General features: G+C 37.4%; 3 protein-coding genes and 1 long non-coding RNA gene across 4 annotated transcripts; 2 read left to right on the top strand and 2 right to left on the bottom strand.

The window, feature by feature from the left end:
• Positions 1 to 5,127: 5,127 nt before the first annotated feature.
• On the top strand, positions 5,128 to 8,492 carry LOC106791264. The gene is made up of 4 exons (XM_014756783.1): positions 5,128 to 5,930; positions 6,036 to 6,241; positions 6,880 to 6,989; positions 7,122 to 8,492. The coding sequence occupies exons 2-4, from the start codon at positions 6,218 to 6,220 to the stop codon at positions 8,473 to 8,475; spliced, it is 1,488 nt and encodes a 495-aa protein (XP_014612269.1). The 5' UTR covers positions 5,128 to 5,930; positions 6,036 to 6,217; the 3' UTR covers positions 8,476 to 8,492.
• Positions 6,235 to 6,941, bottom strand: LOC106791265. The gene is made up of 3 exons (XR_001382160.1): positions 6,759 to 6,941; positions 6,450 to 6,669; positions 6,235 to 6,360 (listed from the first exon to the last, which is right to left on the bottom strand). It is a non-coding gene; the product is annotated as an uncharacterized LOC106791265 (long non-coding RNA).
• A 1,608-nt stretch (positions 8,493 to 10,100) lies between the features above and the next one.
• Positions 10,101 to 12,450, top strand: LOC106791257 (methyl farnesoate epoxidase-like). Its single transcript, XM_014756772.1, has 7 exons — positions 10,101 to 10,215; positions 10,403 to 10,943; positions 11,016 to 11,257; positions 11,327 to 11,538; positions 11,614 to 11,700; positions 11,773 to 11,914; positions 11,988 to 12,450. The coding sequence occupies exons 1-7, from the start codon at positions 10,128 to 10,130 to the stop codon at positions 12,176 to 12,178; spliced, it is 1,503 nt and encodes a 500-aa protein (XP_014612258.1). The 5' UTR covers positions 10,101 to 10,127; the 3' UTR covers positions 12,179 to 12,450.
• Positions 12,451 to 12,572: 122 nt separating this feature from the next.
• On the bottom strand, positions 12,573 to 15,098 carry LOC106791258 (probable cytochrome P450 305a1). Its single transcript, XM_014756773.1, has 8 exons — positions 14,785 to 15,098; positions 14,344 to 14,601; positions 13,999 to 14,236; positions 13,748 to 13,907; positions 13,557 to 13,668; positions 13,317 to 13,497; positions 12,968 to 13,224; positions 12,573 to 12,862 (listed from the first exon to the last, which is right to left on the bottom strand). The coding sequence occupies exons 1-8, from the start codon at positions 14,873 to 14,875 to the stop codon at positions 12,684 to 12,686; spliced, it is 1,476 nt and encodes a 491-aa protein (XP_014612259.1). The 5' UTR covers positions 14,876 to 15,098; the 3' UTR covers positions 12,573 to 12,683.
• Between the last annotated feature and the right edge of the window lie 27 nt (positions 15,099 to 15,125).

The following is a 15,125-nucleotide window of genomic DNA, read 5'->3' as shown; positions in this document are numbered from 1 at the left end:
GTGTTTGGAAAAAAAAGCTCACTTGGAAGGCCGAGTGGAAGCAGATTTGGAAAACGGAATCTAAACTGACGTGGAAACAAGAATGGAAAAAGGTTCAGGTACCAATTTGGAAAGAAGTGCAAGTACCAGAATGGAAGGAAATTCAAGTACCAGCTTGGAAAAAGGTACAAAAGCCCGTTTGGAAGGAAATCCAAGTGCCTATTTGGAAGGAGATCCAGGTACCGGCTTGGAAAAAGGTTTGGAAGCCTATTTGGAAAGAGATTCAAGTACCAATTTGGAAGGAGGTTCAAGTGCCAGACTGGAAGAAAATTTGGGTACCAGAATGGGTAAAGATTGGTATTCCTGGTGAACAATACGTTGGTAAGGATCAACACGGTTGGCAGTATACCAGTCACGATCTCTGGAAAAAGAAGCTCATTTGGAAGCCGGTCTGGAAGAAAATTTGGAGGACGGAGAAGAAACAAGTTTGGGTTACGGACAAGAAGCTTGAATGGAAAGCCGAATGGAAGCAAATTTGGAAGACCGAAAAGAAACAAGTTTGGATAACGGATAAGAAACTTGTATGGAAGGAAGAGTCCGTACAAGTTTGGATACCTAAAAAACAACAGATTTGGGTCACGCAAAAGAAACAGGTATGGAAGGACGAATGGAAAAGCAAATGGGTACCGGTTTGGAAGGACGTACAGGTACCAGCCTGGAAAAAGGTTTGGAAGCCCGTTTGGGAGAAAGTTTGGGTACAAATAGAATCCCATCACGACGAAGGCCACCATGGCTATAAATAATGTATAACTTTAACATAGTCGCTTGAAGATCTAAGTAAACTACTTGGTAGAGAGTTGTCTTCAAATTCGTAGAACGTGTTTGAAGTATAAATCGATAACTTTAAGCTCGACGATAATCCTTTGGGATTGTCCTATCGAGTTGAATATAAAGTATTGTGTTTCAGCCATCGCATCGAAATAAGGAGGACAAAGAATATTTTTGGCTCGTATTATTGCGATTTCATTATTTTGTAGGTGCCGAAGAAATCACAAGTCCCTGTCCCTTGTAAATAAGAAGATTAGATTATTGCACGCGCATCGATACTTTTTGTACGTTTTTTTTGCATCTACTTTATTATAATAAATATTCTTTTCTAACACGTGTTCAATTGATTGATATCCCCAATCGATAGATTTCAAATCGACAATTAATTGAATGTCAAGATTTTAATTATTCGATCTATAGACGATGAAGAAAGAGAAATCAAATAAATCGATTGAAGTTTGTAACCTAATCGGTAGTCGCTTTTGTGCGTTTAGTCGATGAAAGTACAGTTTTTTAGATGACGGAGAAGGATTACCATGAGGAAGATGCTTTCTAAGGATATCGTGGGATGGGGAAAAGAAGCATACATGTAGATGTTGAGAAGGCTACCAGGGTCGCGAGACGAACTCACGACCTTTACTTTCTCCATGATCGTGTTTGAACGAGTGTGGGATGATTAAGAAAGAAAATATCTACCAGGAGAGAATGGGGAAGTCGTTGTGAGAACGGAAGTAGCACGACCGGTTCATCTTCTTAATCTTCTTTCGTGTTGCGATAAAAACCAACGAACGCAAACGAATACGTTTGCGTAAACGCACCGAAGAAAGTGAACGGCGCTTTCGATTCGACTAAAAATGTGATTGATCGTGTTGTCATCATTCCTAATGAATGAATTAAATGTACGGTAGATAAGCAAATATAATACCTAATATAACTAGATGTACGACAACGTTTCTCTTATCTTTTCCTAATTGTTATTAATTACGGAAAAAACGAGAAAGACCATCAATCCGCTATGAATTCTTTTACAACTTTCTGTTTTATTCAAACTTATTCTTCTTCCCTCTCCCTTTTTTTATTTACAAATTGTGTGTAGTTAATTATCAACTTTGTTAAAAGTTTATCTACTTGATTTTATTGTATTCGTCTTTACAGTGGACGATGATGAGATTTTATCTATCTGGTAGAAAGTAACTTGAAGATACATAAATCATACAATAGAAAATACAAGTTGATTTATGAATGTCTATATTACTTACTACTTGGATGTATTTCAATATGATTTACTAGCGAGAATATGATTTAAATCAATTTGCGATGCCGAAAATAACGACACGTCTTATATCTGCATGCAAAGTGAATCGACGTTTCGAGGGATTGCGCGTGTACCTGTGGTGTGGATAATAAATAGAGAAAAATAAGCATAGCGTGAACGATCTACCGTCAAAATATCTATAAATATTTAACGAATATTTCCAAGATCGTATTTCGGTATCGAGTAACGGCGTTCCTTCGAATATCGCAAAAGTATGACACTTGGGATCGCTCGTAGAGCAAATTTAAAAGCTGTTTCCCCCACTGCGTTTACTATTATTGCTCCAACTCTTACCACCACTACATATACTTTCTCAAGATCTTTCTTTATATGACTTTCTATAGTTAAGAATAGTGTGGTCGTACATTTGTCAAAGTTTTTCTACTCTTCTTATCAAATCCAATTATGCTATCTCTATAGAATTTGAAATAAGTGAATAATTATTCGGTAATTAACACTTTAACGTATTTTTAGTCGATTAGTCTAACAAATTACGTAGTTGATTCTTAAAAAACGCAATTGTTTACGAAAACTTTTGTTTTCTGTTATCGAAAGTCGTTAATAGTTTATGTGCGATATGCCATAGACCACGAATACTTATACGAATGCCCGTATTACTCAATAGAAAGTGAAACGTGCATGAATTTATGGGCAGAACTTTGATGCTACCACCGTTTGTCACGGTGATCTATTGCTAAGCTTTTGGAAATCGGTCTCTGAAGTAACAAGTATCAATATTAAATACATTTGAAGAGCGCCATTTTCGATGTTGGCCAATTGTCGTAGGTTATGCAGTACGCGAATAGTCAAGTATTGTCCTCATAAAGTAAGTCGAGACTGGCAAGGCCACTTTCACGTAAATATATACAGGCCAAAGAGACGACGACGAGCATGTGCGCACGTTTCTTTCCTTTCCTCGGTTCTTTGTCCCTCTGATCTCTTCCATCCGGTTTTTCTTTTTTTTTTTCCCTACAGCGGTTCTCAATTTTTAACTTGGCGAAAAATATCAAAATTCACATGATTAATAATTAGAAAAATTGATGTATCAATTTTTGGGGGGAACGAAGTAGGATCATGTAAAAAGTTATATGTGCATTAATCGTCAACATTTATTAGACATATCTATGCGAAGATTTCACTTGATAGGTCGCATCTCAACGATCGTAGATCTTAATAAATTTCACTTTCGAGATGTGATACTAGGAAAGAACGTATCGGTGCATCTTTATACCGGTTTCTACTTACAATAAATACCAGTATGTATAGTATATGTAAGCGACTCTCGCTCGTTACATATAGCGGAAGCGCGTGTGTACCATTGGTATCTTAAAAAGGTCGAAAACCTGCTCGTCACGTTTGTTTTTTTTTTCAGATTGCCATGTCGTGTCTCTGCGTACTCCTTTTGGAATACGGCTTTGCGATTCAATCAGAATTATACGTGTATATGTATTTATATACCTTTCCCATTTGCGACTTTCCCGTGGACAGGAGCAAAGGAGCGAAGGTTGAAGTAGAAGAGCAACGAACCGTCTTCTACGTGGGAAATTTCTTTATTTATATGTATGAAACAAAAACGAGAAAACGTAAATAAAAAGAATGACACGGAAAAATGTACTATTTTTCCAACCTCTACACACATATATATTGTAGTATATGCTACTAGTTGCATACCATATCTTTTAAGTTATGGCAATGCTTATACTTGGTAACAATTCTTTTCGTAAATAGTACATTCTACGTTAATAACTTCCACTACTATTCTTGAGAATGCGTTCGGCTTCATAAAGTTGTTATAATGAGGAAAGTTAATGACAGATAATTTAAATATTAGCACGTTCAATGCTAATTTCGAATGAATCAGAGAAAATAGGAAAACGTTTGTACGTTTTAACTCTTTCCATTTCGGACAAAATTTCGATGCAGAATAGTTTTTTTCTGCTACGTAAATAATTAGAATGTACGTAATGCGAATATAGAGCCACGAACGGTGTTGGTACGCAACAATAAAACACCCATGGTTCAATAGCAGCAGCGGACTCTTACATCAATTGGCCACTTGCTCTTGTTACTTTCACTGAACAACTCTTCTTCTTTCTACGCCGAAACGACCGGATGTTCGACTTTACACGGGCCCGAATACACGCGTAGCCATAATCTCTATTTACCGTCGCGTTCGAGCATTTTGCCGAGGCCAAATGCCAGAACGGAATCGGCCTAACTCCACACGAGAAATGATATAACGGTGCACTAACGATCCTTCAAATTACACATCTAGATAAATAATTATGAAGTATTACTAAGATAAAATCTAGTTCGGTATGTAGAAATTGTAATCGATAACGTAACGCGATGTTACCGTTCGCGCCTAATCGTTTGCACCTAATCGTTTGCACCACGGGAAGGATTCTCGATCGGGACGTGTCTCGAATGGATATTTAACAACGAATACAAGCTATCCCATCGATTAGCCAACACGTTATTCTTCGTGTTTATGGTAGTGAACCAGATTATAGTAGTCTTTCGACTGTGTTACGAACTCGCTTTACTTTCGTAAGAAATGAATTACGAGTATTTCCCTTTTCCCTTCGACACGACCCAAATATCAAAGAAGACAAGTTTCGAGAGCGTGTATTATATTACGGATATTTCAAAAGGGACCGAAAAAGAGAGATTTCGAAAGTTAATCGTAGGTCCTAGGCTGAATCCTACGTCAAACAGACCCCTCAATTTGAAATTTCTAAAATACATATACATATATCTATCTCTATTTACTGTTGTCGCACCTTCGACATTTTTCAAATATTAGATAAATCGCTGGTGTTCTAAAAATAAAATAAAATAGAAAATCAATAATCGTATTTTTGCGCAATGAAATAATGGAAAGCGAAATCCGTTCGCCTACGCATTACCTGGATGGGCTGACGTACATATTTCTTCTAGTAAAAAAGTCGTGGTAGATTGTAAACGCAAATCTATTTGAATAATTCTTATTTTAAAGTTTCCGGAAGTTTCGATATGGGTCATGGTGAAACGTTTCTCGGTATGCCGATTGCTCTCGCGTATCTACCTTTGGAAATCTGGAGCGACCACGTAATCGTGGCAATTGATGAAACCGGTATAGCCATCTATTGATACGTTGTTCCGTTTTTGGACGAGACAATTGCATTTTTGTTTCTTCCTTACTTTCCATTTTTCTAACAATGATTGCTTCGCGACTACGCACGCACGCACGCACGCATGCGCATCCGAAGTCATTTATGTTTTCTCAGTAAGCAATAAACTTGACCTATAGGAAAAGGAAAGTGAAAAGGACAGTGACCGTTTTTGGAATAGCATTTTGAAACAATACCTTATGAATAAATACAAAATTATAATTCGAAAATTAATCGAGATAACTATCGAATATCGCACGTTCTCCTAGAAGTCAGTAATTCTCGGATAAGAATCTGGATCAAGAGGTAGTATAGCCTTGGCGTATAACCTTGCTCCGTGAACTTCGTCATGGTCGAAAGTACAATGGGTACTTGTCCGTGATCAAAGAAGCGAAGAAGTTGATATACATGGCCCGTTAAGATTGGATCGTACGCTCGATCACTTTCTCCGACCGATGGCCTGCTTGCCTGATGAGGGCAAGCGGAGCGGAGAGGAAGAAAGGAAGGAAGGAAGGAAAAAAGAAGGAATACAGAAAAAACAAATGGATAGATTAAAAAAAAATTGAAAGCAGGTGAACGAAGAGAAAAGAAAAAAGCAAAAGGAGGGAGAGTTCGACTACCGCGACGACGATCAACACAAACATGGGCAGAGTCAGGTACACTTGCGGAATCAGGTATATTCGCTGTGTCCAGGACACAGTGAATATCTTTTTCTCCACCCAGTCAAGTCCACCTCTACCTCCAGCTTACTTAACCAGCAGCCCCACCGCGTTTCCAATCGCCACAACTTTCCGCTTTGGCTCCTTCCTTCTGTCCCCAAGGGAGGATACGCGCCTATATAACTACGGCGTTCCACTGATTGAACGAAGTAAACCACGTTTTCCAGCGCCTAGGGAAGAAGAGAACGTGTAGCCCGAGTCCAACGGGCGGCACTCCAACAAATATGAGGATTCGCCCGGGATGCGCGGTCAGTTGGAATTCATTCTTTCTTCTTTATTATATATTTTATATTATCTAACTTCTTCCTTTGCCTCATATTTCTGTGATTTTTATCTTTCTCTGTCCGATGGACTTGAAAAGGGATACCTGAGTAAGTAGTAGTGACTAATCAGAAGCCGTCTAGTTTCAATATATTGTCAAGTAGATTCAAAATAATAAAACGTTTATGTTTGTACCTGAAATTCGGCGAGCCCAGTTAAGAATGATTGAAATTCCTTCAAGTCATTTTAGTGGAATCAATTTTTCCCCAAGTGTGCTAAAGAGCGAAAGCCGATTTTACGCAAAGAATTATGCTCGATCGATCGGTTCTCATTGATTATCGTGCGCCAGTGAATTTCGAAAGTTCTTTAGCGTTCTTTAGAGTTCGATACTCCTTTACAGCTGAAGAAGCCAAAGCTGTGACATAGAACCAACAAGAATTTATGTTATCTCTGCGACGATTTTAATTCAGACAAAACTGAAAGCAATATAAATTAGGTATTTACTTATTCTCGAATCTGAAAGTTTCCCTGTAAATTATAATGGAATGACGAATGCCATTGAAGTGGATAGATCGATGTCTCACGGTGAAATTCTATAATTTTCTTGTAATTGCAACGTTTTCAGACTGCACTAGTAGTGCTACTGCAAATCTTTCTTGTGGCGGGCAAGGCTTTGGAGCAAATACAGCAAATACAACTACAAGTGCAACAGCAACAGCAACCGCAGCAAGTTCCGTACGTGTATTTCTATACTTTCTCGCGTATCTAGAACAAGAACGAATAAATGAACACACAATTATTGTTATTATTATTATTGGTAGTATTATTAATATCGATAAATGTTGATACATGCACACACACGCGCAGGTACGGTACAGCGGCTGAAAAACGATTGGCCGATTGGAACGGAGATGCCGGAGGAGACTACGGTAGTAGTTTAGGTGTTGGAGATTACGGTGGAGGTTTCGGAGGTGGTGGCGATAACCTTGGTGGAGCCATAGAAGAGCACCACGCGCAAGAGCATCACGACGATCATCACGATGATCATCATGATCATGGTTATTGGAAAAAGAAATTGACTTGGAAAGTAGGCTGGAAGAAAATATGGAAACCGGCTCAAAAACAAATTTGGAAACCTGCGTGGAAAAAGATTTGGAAGCCTGTTTGGGAGCCGACTAAGAAGGCCGTTTGGAAGGAAATTCAAGTACCGGCGTGGAAAAAAATTTGGAAGCCTGTCTGGAAAGAGATACAGGTGCCAGTGTGGAAAGAAATTCAGGTACCTGCGTGGAAAAAAATCTGGAAACCAATATGGGTACCTATCAAAGTTCCAGCTTGGAAAGAAATTCAAGTACCCGAGTGGAAGAAAATTTGGAAACCCGTGTGGAAGGAAATACAAGTGCCAGGTTGGAAAGAAATTCAAGTGCCGGCTTGGAAGAAACTTTGGATACCGGAATGGGTAAAAATTGGTATACCGGGTGAACATTATCACGGTAAGGACCATCACGGCTGGGAATATACCAGTCACGATTTGTGGAAGAAAAAACTGATCTGGAAGCCGGTATGGAAAAAATATTGGAAACCGGCAAAGAAACAAATATGGATACCGGATAAGAAACTCGAGTGGAAGGAAGCGTGGAAGCAGATCTGGCGACCTGCTAAGAAACAAATCTGGGTTGAAGACAAGAAGTTGGCGTGGAAAGAAGAATGGAAACAGATATGGAAGCCAGACAAAAAGTTGATTTGGGTGCCGGACAAGAAGTTGGAGTGGAAGGAAGCTTGGAAACAGATTTGGAAAACGGAGAAAAAGCTCGAATGGATTCCAGACAAAAAATTAGCTTGGAAGGAAGCGTGGAAGCAGATTTGGGTGCCGGCTTGGAAAGAGATTTGGGTACCCGCGTGGAAGAAGATTTGGAAACCGGTATGGATATCGGAGTGGTTCCCCAGCGAGGATCACCACCATCCTCATCATCATCATCAGGGATGGTCCGATCGAAAGGACGATCGGGAACAGAACTCGCAAGTGATCCCGCTAAATCCCCAGTTTGCAGGAAATCAAAATAAAGGGAATCAGCAACAGCTAGTCGAAACAAACCAAGTTAGATGGAGCCCCTCCATCCAAGGGGGTAGAACGTCCTCATTGGCGGAAAGCTTGCTACCTCCGCCGGTTCCAACGTCCAATCAAAACGGCGCGTCTTCCAACATTACCTTTCGCACTCGTTAATTCGCGTCGAAGGGACTGATGCGAAAGCGTCGACTCGATACCTGTACAAACATTTTGCTGTAATAGTATTGTAACATAAGTCCTTGTATATATTACCTTAGTAAGTTTAACCTAAGTTGAGGATATCCCGTTGAGGTACCAAGTCTTCCTCTTGTTGTTATACGCTTCAGGGAATTTCATCGCTCTTATCGTTCGTTTTTTTTCCTTTTTTACCAGTTTTCGTTTTTCTTTATTTCTTTTTGTTAATTAATGATGTTACAAATAAAAAGTTTATTAAACATTTTGTTAAGATTCTATCTATCTTTTTGATTCTTTTTACCGATGCACTCTCTGTGTGTTTATATGATGCAACGCCCCCACGGATATGCACTCGTGCCTTTGTCATTTGAGTGAAAGTATCGCAGTAGCGTTATACCGATGTCCGTATTCTCGGTGAAAGTGTTCGGCGCCCACACTCCTCTTCTCTCCGACGATTGTATAAATGAAATGCTGACATAGAACCATCCGTTTCTAAAGTTTAATCGTTGGTCAAGTAGACGAGTCTATGACCGAGAGAGAAAGAGAGAAAGAAAGAGAGAGAGAGACACACAAAAGACCGAGTTCTGTCGATCGCGATGTACCGATCGAAAAGCAAAAAGAGAAAACAGCTAATACTGTAAACGTTTACTTTTCACTTTCGTCGGCTTTCCTTATCGATCCGTTACAAGATCTACTCTGTATTACAAAGAAATAATAAGAAAAAAACACACACACACATGGAACTCGTGCACGCAACTTAAATGGAACTTATTCAGTTTTTTGTCGTGCTACACTTTACTGAATTATTAGATTATTAACCCTTTGCATTGGAGAGGTAATCCTCGATCATCGTTCAACTTAACACGATAATTCGAGGGATAACGATGTTTATTTAGGCATGTGTATTGAGCATACACAATACCATAAGCCGGGTATTCTACGAAATAGAATGACCTATTATTCGAGTTGCTAATTCGCCCGAACGAAAAAAGCTTTGAGAGCAAAGGGTTAAACTTTTTTTATGCGCGTTTAGACTGTCCTCTTCAGAAAATTGTCTTTTTTTTTTTCTCTCTATACACTTATACTCTAATCGAAAACTCAAATCATTAGAAAGTATTTGTAAATATATGCAACACACGTTAAATATTTCTTTCATATATAAACGTTTCGTTTGGTAATTTAAAAAAAAAGAAAAAAAAAAACGATGTGACAGAAAGATTAAAAAAAAGTGAATAATGATTAAAGATGTATTAAAGTTATCGTTCTATTGATTCTATGCGTGTGTCTACGCTCACCGACACGCCCATTTATTTTTACCTCGATGGAGATAAATCTATATTTAAAATATAACAGATTATAATTTGCTAAGCGTTTAGAAAAAGTAAAAATCCATTCTCATTTGCTGTTAAAATTTAACAAATATGAATAAATCAAATTTGTTTTATTACAATTTTTCCGTTACGAGAGAGAGAGAGAGACTATATTCGTCTTAGGTCACGAGGATTACGTTGATAACATCTTAGCCATAAATTTGTTTTTATACTTTGTATAGATAGGCATAATGTAGTACGTCTTTTGACATTTGTGTATATATAGATCGTCAAGGGATTAAGACGGCATCAGTGCGAACAAAGATGTTGTTGACGACGGTCTTTCTTATTTTCACGATTTTTTGCCTCTACTGTATCTACGATTGCCTTAAGCCAAAATATTTTCCACCAGGTACGTTGAATCAATTAAACGTGTTCTAATTTAAGAATAAGAAAAAAGTGTCATTAACAGTAAAAGTGTATCAAAGACAAATTTCAAAGCGATAATACTCGTGCAAAAGTCTTTTTTTTCCGTATCTCTCTGTCGTACGGTGATACAACATGGAAATAAAATAAGAAGAATTTATACATTTTGGCAGGTCCTTTTTGGTTACCGATAATAGGATGTTTAGTGACTTTCAAACGATTACAATCCAAACACGGATTTACGCATTTGGCGGTTAAACAATTGGAGAAATTGTACGGGCCGATTTTAGGATTGAAATTGGGATGGCAAAAAGTTGTTATTATCTCGACTTATGATTTAGTGAAAGAGGCTATGCTTCGAGACGAATTTAATGGTCGCCCAGAGTCATTTTTCTTCAAAGTCCGTTCTTTTGGTAAAAAGAAAGGAGTGCTGTTCACCGAAGGTCAAACATGGTCTCAATGTCGAAGATTCACGATGCGTCATCTTCGATCATTTGGCTTCGGTAAATCGATTATGGCCACGAGATTGACTACAGAAGTTCAATATCTCGTAGAGAATTTACGAAAGCAATGCAAAAACGGGCCAGTACAGATGGACAACGCCTTTGACGTAGCTGTAATTAATGCATTATGGACGATGTTGACCGGATGTAGATTCGAATACGACGATGAAAAGTCCACTGAAATATTAGAAAGTGTTCATGCTTCTTTCAGGTGCTAAGATATTTTGTCAAGTATTATTCGAGATATAAATGAGATGCTAATTATAAGATTTGTAAAATATAGGATAGCGGATACTATGGGTGGACTCTTATCTCATATGCCGTTTCTACGTTTCATCGCGCCGAAATGGTGCAATTACGACGAAACTATGAGAATTTTGAGAATGCAATGGAAGTTCATCGACGACGAGATTACCAAACACGAGTTAGATTTGACGGATAGAAAAGAGCCGCAAGATTTGATCGAAGCTTTTTTAATGGAAATAGCATCTCGAAAAGAAAACAATTCCGATGAAGTGTTCGACCGTAAGTCGTCGCGTTACGAAATATTTCTTTTATTCTCTTGATTCTTTTGAAAAGAAAAATAATTCTTAGGGGAGAATTTAATGATCCTCTGTCTGGATCTTTTGCTTGCCGGAACCCAAACAACGAGCGACATGTTGGCTATTACCATATTATTTTTATCGTTGAATCCTCAATGGGTAAAGCCGCTTAAAGAGGAATTGGACAAGCAAACCGGTAGAACACGAGCACCGACAATCGAAGATTCTTCCGCTTTACCAATGATAGAAGCCTTTTTAGCAGAGGTACACTTCGTCCTATCGTTGTTAATAAGATCAGGAAAGTTGTCAAGTATTTATATTATGTAATTATTAACGCAGGCACAAAGATACTTGGTCATGGCACCTTTTGGGGTACCACACAGAACCATTGTTGACGTTGAATTTAATGGATATCGCATACCTAAGGTCAGATTTCGCTAATTTGAAAAATGTCATCATATAAGCTAGGACGTTTAAAAGATGTTTCTTTATTTTTAGAATACGTTGATACTCTACGACTTTTTCAGCGTTAACAATGATCCAATTTACTGGGATCATCCGGAAGAATTTCGACCTCAGCGTTTTCTCGACGAGAACGGTCAATTTCGTCAAAACAATTGGAACATACCTTTCGGATTAGGTGATTTCTCATTGAAAACTATATTTATGATTTTCATTCGTTATCTAATCATATTCTGTTGCATCATTTTTAGGAAAGAGACGTTGTCTTGGAGAATTACTTGCTCGTTCAACATATTTCTTATATTTCGTTTACTTTATATATTATTTCGACTTTGATATCTCACCTGCCCATGGCATACCGGATCCGAATGGTTACGATAGTTTCACTGTATCACCGAAACCGTACTACCTTAAGCTCTCGATGAGATCCGATATAAAGTAGGGAAATGCACGCCACGTGGCACATGCCACTGGTGATAGATTTGGACTTCTGCGAAATAGCTTGATTTCCTCGAAAGCGTAAAACGATTTTTACGCTGTTGAAACAACAAACCGTATTCTAACGAAAATTTTCTTCCGAGAGTCAGCGTTGTACGGCAAACAAATGTGGCGTCGTTTAACTTATACAGATTGCTTGATCTTGCGATTGAGTTTAACATATATGTCTATTTCAAATAAATCTAATAATAATTATTATTATTATTAGTCATTTCAGAAACAGTCGTTTTTACAGCAAGAAAGAAAAATTGAAGAGTACCCAGTGAATAAAACCCTCCGTTTCCTATATATCATTTAAAAATACGAATTGAATTAATTTTATGTACAAATAAATATATCATAGATAATTACTAAAAATTAACTATAAGAAATTATTTTATAGTAGAATAAGAAAAATTCTTATATAAATCCTATAATAAGTCAGTTATTATAAGATAAAGATTATATAGTCATTGCGGTACAACTAGTACTTCGTAAGGTTTTGGGGATAGTGTTAATCCTGGAATTATTTCGATGACGTAAGGTCCTTTATCTTGTATAGGAAGTAGCGTGTACTTTTGCATAATACCAACGAACAGAAGAAAAATAGCGGATTTTGCTAATTTCTCGCCAGGGCATCGTCTGTTTCCTAAAAAATAAAGTCAACTAATTTAGCAGCGTTACAACGGTGCATGTGCAATGGGCAGCTATAAAAGGTAAACTGCAAGGTCAGAAATAAATTTGTAGTTGTTACCCTTGCCGAAAAGAGTCAAATTCGGATCCATTTTAAAAGTGCCATCCTTTAGGAAACGTTCTGGTTTAAATTCGTGCGGATTCGGATATATATCTGGATCCATATGGACACTGTATTGATTTATGAGAATAGAGGCATTCTTTGGTATCGTATAATCTTCGAAAATCGTATCTTCAAAAACTCGTCGTGGCCCAGCTAATGGAATTATTCCGCAAATACGTTGAGCCTCGGTAATAACAGCCTCTACATAATCGAGCCTGCGACAATAAAGAATTTTGGCTTTTTCATTCTAGACACTATTCCATGCACCACGAACCATGCACCATCGTATAATCAATTAAATACCTACTTGGACTTATCTTCTAACTTTGGAAACTCGGTCAACCCTATCTTTGATGATATTTCTTCCTTGACTTTCTTTTGTACGTCTTGATAAACGACCATGTGCAAAAGAAGGAAATCCAAGGTAGTTGCAGTGGTATTGATGCCGGCAATAAAGAGATCCACCAGTATCAATAGCAACTGATCATCTAGGAAAATAATTATTAGTTCGATAAACGTCGATAGGAAAGGAATGAGTTAGTTTCACCTGTAAAATTGCGATTAGATTCTTTCTCATTGTACATCTCACGAAGGAACATATCGATCAAATCATTCTCTTTGCCAGGTACATAATTCTCTTTGTGATCGTTTATCGTATTCTAAATAACAAACAAATTGGAGAAAATCGTTAGGATCGTTTGACAAATTGGCTTCGACGAAGATACTGTTCCAACATACCGTTAGTATGTGCTTCAATTCATTATTGACATTGATGAGAAGATTGTAACCCGAAATTTCTGGTGCAATGTAACGAATCCAAGGAAAAGTAGACAGAATTCCTCCAGCTAAGTCAAAGGTACGAGAACGACGTTCCATCAGTCCGATAAAATATTGCAATCTATACGTGTGCGTAAAAATATAGAAACATATTTTCCTACATCTCGAAATATAATATTTCAAATGTTTAAACGAAGCATACGAATACAAACTTTTCGAAATCAGAGATTCGTTTTCCCGTTGTGAAAGTCCAAAGAACGTTTAGGACAGCAGGTGTGATAATCGGCTTCAATCGATATATACCACCATTCTTTAGACTTTCTACAATTGTTACTATTTCATCCTGGATGAGCTTTGACATCTCTTGTTTGCCATATCCAAGGGTTTTTAGCATTCGTACTACCCACGATCGAATCTCTTTCCATTCATCTCCATCGTTCATTGTAATTCCTACGTATTGTAATTTATAAGATAAATATAATCAATTATATTTATTTATTCGTATGTACACTTAATACATCGTATCTACGTTACGTAGATAGTTAATATAGTTGTACCTTTTCGTATTCCCATATTACGTAACTTAATAAATTCGTTCCAAGGCCGACCATCAAAGTTATGGTTACGTAGTAATTTGTGGACAGTCTTTGCGCCAGAAACTACTACTACGATATTACGCATACCTAGATCCAACATTATTACATCGCTTTTGTATTTTTGAGCAAGCTTCCAAAATGCCACGTGTTGACTACCATGCTTACGAACAAATCCTTTCAAAATAGATTGATTACCGATTAACGGCCAAGAAAACGGTCCTAAAAATTCATTGGCTTACATTTACGTAACATAAACATATAGAATATTTTTCTAATATTATATTATATAGGATAGATGTTATGCGAAAGCGAGCTTCGAATACGATAGATTCGATCACACGATCAATTAATACAACTACAATCTTATACAGTTATTATAATATTAATCATTAATATTTATACCTGGTGGATATTTCTTCTGATTCCATCGTTGCATATATTCAAAAATTATTAACAAAATTGTTATTGTCCATAATAATACACTGATGTACATTTTGACAACTCTACTTGAAAAAATCTACTAAATCTATTTAAATTAATCTAAGATTAATGAATATTCCTATTAAATAAGTACACACCAATAATAAACGTTCTATTAATTATATCACGCTTTGACAAAAAGTTAACAGGTTACTCAAATCAAGTACTTGGCTCTTTGCCCGAAACTATAATGGATGTCGGAGCTACAAGAAGTTTCTTAATTGGCCGTACTTCGACGAATGTATATGGATACACGCAGACAC

The sequence above is a fragment of the Polistes canadensis genome, unplaced genomic scaffold (genome assembly GCF_001313835.1).
Source record: "Polistes canadensis isolate GaletaPanama2010 unplaced genomic scaffold, ASM131383v1 scaffold_293, whole genome shotgun sequence".
NCBI lineage: Eukaryota > Metazoa > Arthropoda > Insecta > Hymenoptera > Vespidae > Polistes > Polistes canadensis.
Note: the sequence above shows the minus strand (reverse complement) of the source record. Positions and strands in the feature narration are given on the sequence as shown.